At 44.3% G+C, this 11,652-nt stretch overlaps 1 protein-coding gene across 1 annotated transcript in view; it reads left to right on the forward strand.

Annotated features, from left to right (window-relative positions):
* NDUFA6 (NADH:ubiquinone oxidoreductase subunit A6) overlaps positions 1-3,333 on the forward strand; it is a 77,416-nt gene extending 74,083 nt beyond the window's left edge. Inside the window, exon 3 of the mRNA XM_069737188.1 lies at positions 3,107-3,333. Coding sequence (XP_069593289.1) covers positions 3,107-3,238 — 132 coding nt within the window. The 3' untranslated portion in view covers positions 3,239-3,333. The remainder of the gene's footprint in view (positions 1-3,106) is intronic.
* Positions 3,334-11,652: the final 8,319 nt, after the last annotated feature.

Genomic DNA, 11,652 nt, shown 5'->3' on the forward strand with positions numbered 1-11,652 from the left:
CTGAGTACGCTGATACCCCATATGTGGGGGTAAACCACTGTTTGGGCGCACAGCAGGGCTCGGAAGGGATGGCACGCCATTTGGCTTTTTAAATGGAAAATTAGCTCCAATCATTAGCGGACACCATGTCACGTTTGGAGAGCCCCTGTGTGCCTAAACATTGGAGATCCCCCAGAAATGACCCCATTTTGGAAACTAGACCCCCAAAGGAACTAATCTAGATGTGTGGTGAGGACTTTGAACCCCTAAGTGCTTCACAGAAGTTTATAACGCAGAGCCATGAAAATAAAAAATAAAAAATTATTTTCTCAAAAATGATTTTTTGGCCTGCAAATGTTTATTTTCCAAAGGTAACAGGAGAAATTTGACCCCAAAAGTTGTTGTCCAGTTTCTCCTGAGTACGCTGATACCCCATGTGTGGGGGTAAACCACTGTTTGGGCACACGTCGGGGCTCAGAAGGGAAGTAGTGACTTTTGAAATGCAGACTTTGATGGAATGGTCTGCGGGCGTCACATTGCGTTTGCAGAGCCCCTGGTGTTCCTAAACAGTAGAAACCCCCCACAAGTGACCCCATTTTAGAAACTAGACCCCCCAAGGAACTTATCTAGATATGTGGTGAGCACTTTGAACCCCAAAGTGCTTCACAGACGTTTACAACGCAGAGCCGTGAAAATAAAAAATCATTTTTCTTTCCTCAAAAATGATGTTTTAGCAAGCATTTCTTTATTTTCACAAGGGTAACAGGAGAAACTGGACCCCAGTAATTGTTGCGCAGTTTGTCCTGAGTATGCTGGTACCCCATATGTGGGGGTAAACCACTGTTTGGGCACACGTCAGGGCTCGGAATTGAGGGAGCACCATTTGACTTTTTGAATACGAGATTGGCTGGAATCAATGGTGGCGCCATGTTGCGTTTGGAGACCCCCTGATGTGCCTAAACAGTGGAAACCCCTCAATTCTAACTCCAACACTAACTCCCCCACACCCCTAACCCTAATCCCAACTGTAGCCATAACCCTAATCACAACCCTAACCCCAACACACCCCTAACCCTAATCCCAACTGTAGCCATAATCCTAATCACAACCCTAACCACAACCCTAATTCCAACCCTAACCCTAAGGCTATGTGCCCACGTTGCGGATTCGTGTGAGATTTTTCAGCATCATTTTTGAAAAATCCGCGGGTAAAAGGCACTGCGTTTTACCTGCGGATTTACCGCGGATTTTTTGTGCGGATTTCACCTGTGGATTCCTATTGAGGAACAGGTGTAAAACGCTGCGGAATCCGCACAAAGAATTGACATGCTGCGGAAAATACAACGCAGCGTTTCCGCGCGGTATTTTCCGCACCATGGGCACAGCGGATTTGGTTTTTCATATGTTTACATGGTACTGTAAACCTGATGGAACACTGCTGCGAATCCGCAGCCAAATCCGCACCGTGTGCACATAGCCTAATTGTAAAGGTATGTGCACACGCTGCGGAAAACGCTGCGGATCCGCAGCAGTTTCCCATGAGTTTACAGTTCAATGTAAACCTACGGGAAACAAAAATCGCTGTACACATGCTGCGGAAAAACTGCACGGAAACGCAGCGGTTTACATTCCGCAGCATGTCACTTCTTTGTGCGGATTCCGCAGCGGTTTTACAACTGCTCCAATAGAAAATCGCAATTGTAAAACCGCAGTGAAATGCGCAGAAAAAAAACGCGGTAAATCCGCAGCGGTTTAGCACTGCGGATTTATCAAATCCGCAGCGGAAAAATCCGCAGAGGACCAGAATACGTGTGCACATACCGAAACCCTAGCCCTAACCCTATTCTAACATTAGTGGAAAAAAAAAATTTCTTTATTTTTTTATTGTCCCTACCTATGGGGGTGACAAAGGCGGGGGTCATTTATTATTTTTTTTATTTTGATCACTGAGATTTGATCACTGAGATATAATCTATCTCAGTGACCAAAATGCACTTTGGAACGAATCTGCCGGCCGGTAGATTCGGCGGGCGCACTGCGCATGCGCCCGCCATTTTGGAAGATGGCGGCGCCCAGGGAGAAGACGGACGGACCCCGGCAATGATTGGTAAGTATGATGGGGTGGGGGGGAGCACGGGGGGGATCGGAGCATGGGGGGGGGGGGGAATCGGAGCGCGGCAGGCGTGGAACGGAGCACGGGGGCGTGGAACGGAGCACGGGGGGGCTGGAACGGAGCACGGGGGGTGGATCGTAGTGCAGGGGGGTGATTGGAGCACGGGGGGGTGATTGGAGCACGAGGGGAGCGGACAAGAGCACGGGGGGGAGCGGAGCACTGGACAGAGGGGATCTGGAGCAGTGTACCGGCCAGATCGGGGGGCTGGGGGGGCGATCGGTGGGGTGGGGGCACATTAGTATTTCCAGCCATGGCCGATGATATTTGAGAATCGGCCATGGCTGGATTGTAATATTTCACCCGTTATAATAGGTGAAATATTACAAATCGCTCTGATTGGCAGTTTCACTTTCAACAGCCAATCAGAGCGATCGTAGCCACGAGGGGGTGAAGCCACCCCCCCTGGGCTAAACTACCACTCCCCCTGTCCCTGCAGATCGGGTGAAATGGGAGTTAACCCTTTCACCGGATCTGCAGGGACGCGATCTTTCCATGACGCCACATAGGCGTCATGGGTCGGATTGGCACCGACTTTCATGACGCCTACGTGGCGTCATGGGTCGGGAAGGGGTTAAAATGGCCACTGGATTACCTGCCTAGTCTTGTACATAATGTCTGAGAATCCCCCTAATTGGCTGCGCTAGGCCATGTGATCTAGATATAGTGCATTATGGGGAACCACTCTTTGATGCTTCATCAGTTTGTGAAATGGCGCTGCAATTTTTTTTTTTTTTCGCTTTGCAAATTTCATTAATCTACTTGTAAAGTGTTCCAATTCACAAGAACCTGCGAATTTCATTCAATTCTACTCTGATGTCGATCCACTCATATCTAATTATAAGAAAGGAGATAGGTTATGCTTTTATTATTTTTCATTAATATTTACAGATCAAAACTGTAATTTGTTATATAAAACTAATGTGTTGTTTCTTTATGCTGTGATTTTTTCCTTAGGGTAAGATGGATCTAGAAGAAACCATAAAGGTTTGGAAGCAAAGGACACACATTATGCGATATTTTCATGAGACAAAGAGTGCACTGCCTACTGATTTTCTTTCTAACTTCTATGCTGGCCAGGAACAATGAGTGTTATCACAATTGTTTAATGTTACTCATACAAGACTGTATATTAAATATACAATTGCAGATTGTAAATAAACAATAAAATGCATGTATGTTAATTGTGTGTGCGTGTATATCTGTGTAAAGAAAACCCAAAAGTTAAGACGCCCTGATTTTTAGACAGTATTTTTTTTTCACACTGTCCACTTAATACAATTGACTAATGTGAATGCTTAAATTTAGTTGTCCCACCGCGTTCTTCGATTCCATGTGATGCCAGATTAATGCTTTGGTGCGTTCTGCTATCTTGACTTGCGGAATGTTGACCCACAGATATGTAATTGTGCATGGAAAGAAGGTTTTTGCAATTCACCTAAAAATATTAGAAGGCCCAATATTCTTTCTTTGATATACTGCTGAATAAAACACCCAAACCTGTCAACAGAAGATGGAAATCTTTGCCACACTGAGATGATGAAAGATTGGCAGGTAAAAATGTAAATTTTTATGGACAAATCAGTCACCCGTAGTACAGTGTTTGGGATACAATTACTAGCATTCACCCTTCCTGCAATGATAATTAGAAAATGTGCCTTCCTCTAAGTGAGTTCTCTTGTGGCTCCCTTTTCTTCATTTTGTGCAATTTGTTTGGAGATGTATTTGACCACCACGTGGTTAAATTTTTAGAAAGAGCTTTTATTCCATCTCCTCTGCTCTGTTGGTAATGTACAAGCTGAAGTGGAGTCGTCATGGCCACACTGGCATTGGGATGGGGTAAAATAACGCTCTTCCTGGTACATCCCTTTTATTAATTTGGTAGAGGCGCTAGATGTGTACTGAGGCCATGATTAACTCCTTACCGACATATGTTATAGAGTTATGTCATATGTTGGTCTAAAATTACTGATGTGGGAGTTTTGAGCAATTTCTGCTTCTAATCTTATTTCATGGAGTATTCCACTTGTGGGCATGCGTTATAAAATTGTATCTGTTAGATAAAAATTTAATAAAAGACATCTCCTGAGAAGGGAGAAGAGCTGACACTTCAATCTCCAATGAAGTAGGGGCCTCTTGCGGCAACCAGATAATTTCAGCAGGGACATTTGGTGGGAAGAAGACCACAAGTCTGAGATCAGTATATTAAAGAGGCAGATAAGTGAAAAATCTAACACCTTCATAGGTAACTCTTGTTCTCTTCATAAAAAAAACTGAACAAGTGCAGTTAGATACTCGGGTCTCCAGTGTCCAGATATGAATATTAGGGTTTGCATCGATCCAATATTTATAGGAGATATACTTTAGGCGTCAAAGCAATGCATTCTGACTCCACAGTAGGGCCAGCAGAACCCCTCCAACTTAGTATTATCCCTAAGATGGTACTATCCAGGTCAACTCTGATCTCTATATAAAGGTAAAATCACAATAAGGATCATGACTACAATATCTAACACCTGGGACCTCCACGGGAGAAAAGATCCTGTAAGCTGCGGATTTCATAAAATTCTGAAGCACATCCCACAATTGTCTCCCACATGAGCTCATCAAGGGGAGGTGTGTTGCACTAATTAAAAAAAAAAAAAAAAGTTTGGTTCTCTGTCTTTGTACTTCTGAAAGACATATGTCAGGCAGCTGAGAATGGGTGGGGTGTTGCCTTTGTGTTCGTTACCTTGCTCATGTACTCTGTTCCTGGGGAGCAGGCATGGTGTGGTTGGGGGCGGTAAGCCATTGCTCCCAGCATTGACCCTATTCAGGGGTCCTGAAAGGCCGGCTTCCCCAGTGTCAGCTGCTGCCAGGAGATTTGGGACGCTATGTCTCCTGGCTCAGGTATGTAGTAGGAGGTTCGTTTCTCTCCACCCTCCTTGCCCTATCTCTTTCTCTTTGTGCAGATGGTGAAGATTGGATGCTAGCGCGATGGTATTAATACTACTCGAGAGAACCAAATAAAAAGGTACATATGTAAAGTTTAAAAAAACAACATTTTTTGTTAGAAAATTCTATTAAAAATAGGATTTTAGAACAAGCAGGGGTTTCAATATGTAGCAGATTGATGTAGACCAGACAAGTTTAAAAGCATTAAATGACCAAAGCAATATCGCAGTGTAGATCACATCAGTAATGAATATTAACCCCTTAATCCCATTTGACGTACTATCCCATCAAGGTGACCTGGGACTTAATTCCCAGGGATGGGATAGTACATCACGGCTGGGTGTCAGCTGACTATCGCCCCCGGCACATTAACCCACCAGATCATGTTTGATTGCAGCGTTCCGGAGGCATAGGGAAGCATCGCGCAGGGAGGAGGCTCCCTGCAGGCTTCCCTGAGACCCTCGGTACAAGGCGATGTGCTCAACTTGTACCGAGCGTCTCCTCCCTGCAGGCCTCGGATCCAAAATGACCACGGGGCTGCATCCGGGTCCTGCAGGGAGGTGGCTTACAAGCGCCTGCTCAGAGCAGGCGCCGGGAAGCCTCCCTGCTGTGCCTGTGTGATCGCTGATCTGACACAGTGCACAGCAAAGTGTCAGATCAGCGATCTGTCACTTTACTGTGATGTCCCCCCCTGGGGCAAAGTAAAAAAAAAAATATATATATATTTACATGTGTAAAAAAAAAAATGTATATATTATTCCAATACATTCCTTTATCTAAATAATAAGAAAAAAACAAAAGTACACATTTAGTATCGCCGCGTCCGTAAAGACCCGACCTATAAAACTGTCCCACTAGTTAACCCCTTCAATGGACACCGTAAAAAAAAAAAGGCAAAAATCAATGCTTTATTATCATACCGCCGAACAAAAAGTGGAATAACACACGATCAAAAAAACGGATATAAATAACCATGGTACCGCTGAAAACGTCATCTTGTCCCGCAAAAAAAGCCGCCATACAGCGTCATCAGCGAACAAATAAAAAAGTTATAGTCCTCAGAATAAAGCGATGCAAAAATAATAATTTTTTCTATAAAATAGCTTTTATCGTATAAAAGCGCCAAAACATAAAAAAAATGATATAAATGAGGTATCGCTGCAATCGTACTGACCCGAAGAATAAAACTGCTTTATCCATTTTGCCAAACGCGGAACGGTATAAACGCCCCCCCCTAATTTCTCCTGTTACCCTTGGGAAAATACAAAACTGGGTGTTAAAGATAATTTTTGTGGGAAAAAAATGATTTTTTATTTTCGTGGCGCTGCGTTAATAACTGTAGTGAAACACTTGGGGGTTCAAAGCTCTCACAACACATCTAGATAAGATCCTTAGGGGGTCTACTTTCCAAAATGGTGTCACTTGTGGGAGGTTTCAATGTTGAGGCACATCAGGGGCTCTCCAAATGCAACATAGCGTTCCATCTTAATCCCAGCCAATTTTGCATTGAAAAGTCAAACGGCGCTCCTTCCCTTCCGAGCTCTGCCATGCACCCAAACAGGGGTTTACCCCCACATATGGGGCATCAGCATACTCAGGACAAATTGCACAACAACGTTTGGGGTACAATTTCTTCTGGTAACCTGGGGAAAATAAAAAATTGGGGGGGAAAATTTCATTTTTGTGAAAAAATATTCTTATTTATTTTTACGGCTCTACATTATAAACTTCTGTGAAGCACTTGGTGGATCAAAGTGCTCACCACACATCTAGATAAGTTCCTTAGGGGATCTACTTTCCAAAATGGTGTCACTTCTGGGGGGTTTCAATGTTTAGGCACATTAGTGGCTCTCCAAACGCAACATGGCGTCCCATCTCAATTCTAGCCAATTTTGCATTGAAAAGTCAAATGGTCCTCCTTCTCTTCCGAGCTCTGCCATGCGCCCAAACAGTGGTTTACCCCCACATATGGGGTACCGGGGTACTCAGGACACATTGTACAACTTTTGGGGTCCGTTTTCTCCTGTTACCCTTGGTAAAATAAAGCAAATTGAAGCCGAAGTAAATTTTTTGTGAAAAAAAAATTAAATATTCCTTATTTTTAAACATTCCAAAAATTCCTGTGAAGCACCAGAAGGGTTAATAAACTTCTTGAATGTGGTTTTGAGTACCTTGAGGGGTGCAGTTTTTAGAATGGTATCACACTTGGGTATTTTCTATCATATAGACCCCTCAAAATGACTTCAAATGTGATGTGGTCCCTAAAAGAATGGTGTAAAAATGAGAAATTGCTGGTCAAATTTAACCCTTATAACTCCCCACCAAAAAACATTTTGTTTCCAAAATTGTGCTGATGTAAAGTAGACATGTGGGAAATGTTACCTATTAAGTATTTTGTGTGACATACAATGCCTACAAGTAGTATTCAACCCCCTGCATATATAGCAGGTTTAATAAGATGCAAATAAGTTAGAGCCTTCAAACAAGAGCAGGATTTATTAACAGATGCATAAATCTTACAAACCAAAAAGTTTTGTTGCTCAGTTAAATTTTTATAAATTTTAAACATAAACGTGTGGGTCAATTATTATTCAACCCCTAGGTTTAATATTTTGTGGAATAACCTTTGTTTGCAATTACAGCTAATAATCGTCTTTTATAAGACCTGATCAGGCCGGCACAGGTCTCTGGAGTTATCTTGGCCCACTCCTCCATGCAGATCTTCTCCAAGTTATCTAGGTTCTTTGGGTGTCTCATGTGGACTTTAATCTTGAGCTCCTTCCACAAGTTTTCAATTGGGTTAAGGTCAGGAGACTGACTAGGCTACTGCAACACCTTGATTTTTTGCCTCTTGAACCAGGCCTTGGTTTTCTTGGCTGTGTGCTTTGGGTCGGTCTTGTTGGAAGATGAAATGACGATCCATCTTAAGATCCTTGATGGAGGAGCGGAGGTTCTTGGCCAAAATCTCCAGGTAGGCCGTGCTATCCATCTTCCCATGGATGCGGACCAGATGGCCAGGCCCCTTGGCTGAGAAACAGCCCCACAGCATGATGCTGCCACCACCATGCTTGACTGTAGGGATGGTATTCTTGGGGTCGTATGCAGTGCCATCCAGTCTCCAAACGTCACGTGTGTGGTTGGCACCAAAGATCTCGATCTTGGTCTCATCAGACCAGAGAACCTTGAACCAGTCAGTCTCAGTCCTCCAAGTGATCATGAGCAAACTGTAGACGAGCCTTGACATGACGCTTTGAAAGTAAAGGTACCTTACGGGCTCGTCTGGAACGGAGACCATTGAGGTGGAGTACGTGACTTATGGTATTGACTGAAACCAATGTCCCCACTGCCATGAGATCTTCCCGGAGCTCCTTCCTTGTCCCTGGGTTAGCCTTGACTCTTCGGACAAGCCTGGCCTCGGCACGGGAGGAAACTTTCAAAGGCTGTCCAGGCCGTGGAAGGCTAACAGTAGTTCCATAAGCCTTCCACTTCCGGATGATGCTCCCAACAGTGGAGACAGGTAGGCCCAACTCCTTGGAAAGGGTTTTGTTCCCCTTGCCAGCCTTGTGACCCTCCACGATCTTGTCTCTGATGGCCTTGGAATGCTCCTTTGTCTTTCCCATGTTGACCATGTATGAGTGCTGTTCACAAGTTTGGGGAGGGTCTTAAATAGTCAGAAAAGGCTGGAAAGAGATAATTAAAGGGAACCTGTCACCCCATTTTTTCAGATTGAGATAAAAATACTGTTAAATAGGGCCCGCGCTGTGCGTTACAATAGTGTATGTAGTGTACCCGGATTCCCCACCTATGCTACGAAATACATTACCAAAGCCGCCGTTTTCGCCTGTCAATCAGGCTGGTCAGGTCAGGTGGGCGTGGTGACATCGCTGTTTCTTCCCCAGCTTTCCGTTGGTGGCGTAGTGGTGTGCGCATGTCCAAGTGCCGAATCCACTGCGCGCAGGTGAAGAAAAAGCGCACGATCTGCGCTATTACCCTTGTCATCGGTGGGGGCGGCCATCTTCCTGATGGAATGCTCTGCTGCACGGGGCTTCAGGAAAATGGAGATGCCGCGCGTGCGCAGATGGAGATCGCGGCGGCTATTTTCCTGAAGCTGAGATGCAAACTCTGCTTTGGGAAAATGGCCACCGCGATCTCTATCTGCGCACACGCGGCATCCTGCGGCCATTTTCCTGAAGCCCCATGCAGCAGAGCACTCCATCTGGGCACGCGCGGCCTCAGGAAGATGGCCGCCCCCACCGATGACAAGGGTAATAGCGCAGATTGTGCGCTTTTTCTTCACCTGCACGCAGTGGATTCGGCACTTGGACATGCGCACACCACTACACTACCAACGGAAAGCTGGGGAAGAAACAGCAATGTCACCACGCCCACCTGACCTGATCAGCCTGATTGACAGGCGAAAACAGCGACTTTGGTAATGTATTTCGCAGCATAGGTGGGGAATCAGGATACACTGCATACACTATTGTAACGCACAGCGCAGGCCCTATTTAACAGTATTTTTATCTCAATCTGAAAAAACGGGGTGACAGGTTCCCTTTAATCCAAACATGTGAAGCTCATTGTTCTTTGTGCCTGAACTACTTCTTAATACTTTAGGGGAACCAAACAGAATTCTGGTGGGTTGAATAATAAATGACCCTCTGAAAAGACTTTTCACAATTTAAAAAAAAAAAAAAAAAAGAGATAACATTCTTTTTTGCTGCAGTGCATTTCACACTTCCATGCTGATCTACAGTCCAAATGTCACAATGCCAAGTTAATTCCAAATGTGTAAACCTGCTAAATCTGCAGGGAGTTGAATACTACTTGTAGACACTGTACGTCTATTGAGCATGCCAAGGGTTTGGAGGCTGTTGATGTGGCACTGTTAGGCTCGGACATGGGGCAGGACTGTGCACGGTTGGTCCTCTCGCTGTTTGAGTTCATCCTCAGGAGGAATTATTTCCTCTTTGGGGATGACTACTACTTGCAGATGAGGGGTACCGTCATGGGGTCCAATGTGGCCCCCACATATGCTAACATCTATATGGCGGTACTTGATAACCGACGTGTACAGTTCCAAATTTTGGCATCATGTCCGGGCCTGGTGGCGCTACATTGACGATATCTTTGTGATATGGGACGGTGAGGACAGTGATCTACTTGAATTCCATGGGGAATTAAATGGTATTTACCCTAAACTGGATTTTACTTTGACATATTCCACTGAACGTGTTAATTTTTTGGACACAATGGTTTATAAAGAAGGGCCACTATTGAAAACGGACTTGTTTGTTAAAAACACAGACAGGAATAGTTTGTTGCATTTTGACAGCTATCGCCCTAGGAGAATGGTGGAATCATTACCCTGGAGTCAAATGGCCAGGGTTCGGAGAATAGTATCTGATGATGCTCTACTCAATCCTAGACTAGAAGATATGTGTAAGAAATTTACAGATAGAGGTTATCCTAGCAGGTGTGTGATTGATCATAGGAATAAAGCAAAAGACTTGACACGACATGATGTTAGAAATAAAAAAGATTAGGAATAATGATAAACATATCCCTTTTGTTTCTACATATAATACAGCTAGTAATCAAATTAAGAAAATTTTGAGGAAGCAGTGGCATTTGTTAAGTAGAGGTTTTCCCAATACAATTGAATTCACACAGGCCCCCATTTTTTTTTCTTATAAATGAGGACGTAATCTGAAGGACAAGTTGGTCCATTCCGATATAGGCCCGGAGAAGGTCTCCATACAGAGGACTCTTGGTCCTCCAAGGCTGGGGAATTTTCCCTGCCTGGTTTGTGCCTGTTGTGGAAACATGTTGAAGGGTGATTTCTTTCATCACCCACATACAGGGAAGAGGATTGCAATTAGAGGTAGGTACACTTGTACCTCTAGTTTTGTTATTTATATGATAGTGTGCCCCTGTGGATTGACATACGTGGGTGAGACGACAATGGAAGTGAAGGCACGCATTGGGAAACATAAAAGTACCATTAGAACAAAGATGCTGGAGTTACCTATTCCTAAACATTTTTGTGAGAACAAACCTGCCGTTAGTCAATTAAGGTTGAGTCATTGACAGTGTACCACCACTTAGGAGGGGGGTGATCGAGTCAAGTTGTTAAAGCAGAAGGAATTGAAATGGATCTCTAGACTGGGTTCGTTACAGCCTAGGGGGTCTCAACATAGAATATAATTTACAAATATGTGTTTAATTCCTGGGTTTATCCTATGGTCTTTCTTGAGTATAAGAATCAGTGTTGAGCATTCCGACATTGCAAATATCGGCCGATATTCGCTGTATCGGAATTCTGATACCGAGTTCCAATACTTTTGTGATATCGGATATCAGAATCGGAAGTTACCATAGTGCAATGAGGCACTATAATGGAGTGTGGGCGGAGACTGCGTGTGTGTGCGGGGTCTGTGCTGGCTACCGTGGGGCTTTGTGCGGGCTTGCCGGGGCTCTGTGCATGTGTGCATCTGGCGAGTTTTGAAAAAAAAAAAACGGATCCGGCAGAAAAAAAAACATCCGGTAGAAAAAAAAAAAATGGATCT

This window comes from Ranitomeya imitator, chromosome 8 (genome assembly GCF_032444005.1).
Source record: "Ranitomeya imitator isolate aRanImi1 chromosome 8, aRanImi1.pri, whole genome shotgun sequence".
Classification (NCBI taxonomy): Eukaryota; Metazoa; Chordata; class Amphibia; order Anura; family Dendrobatidae; genus Ranitomeya; species Ranitomeya imitator.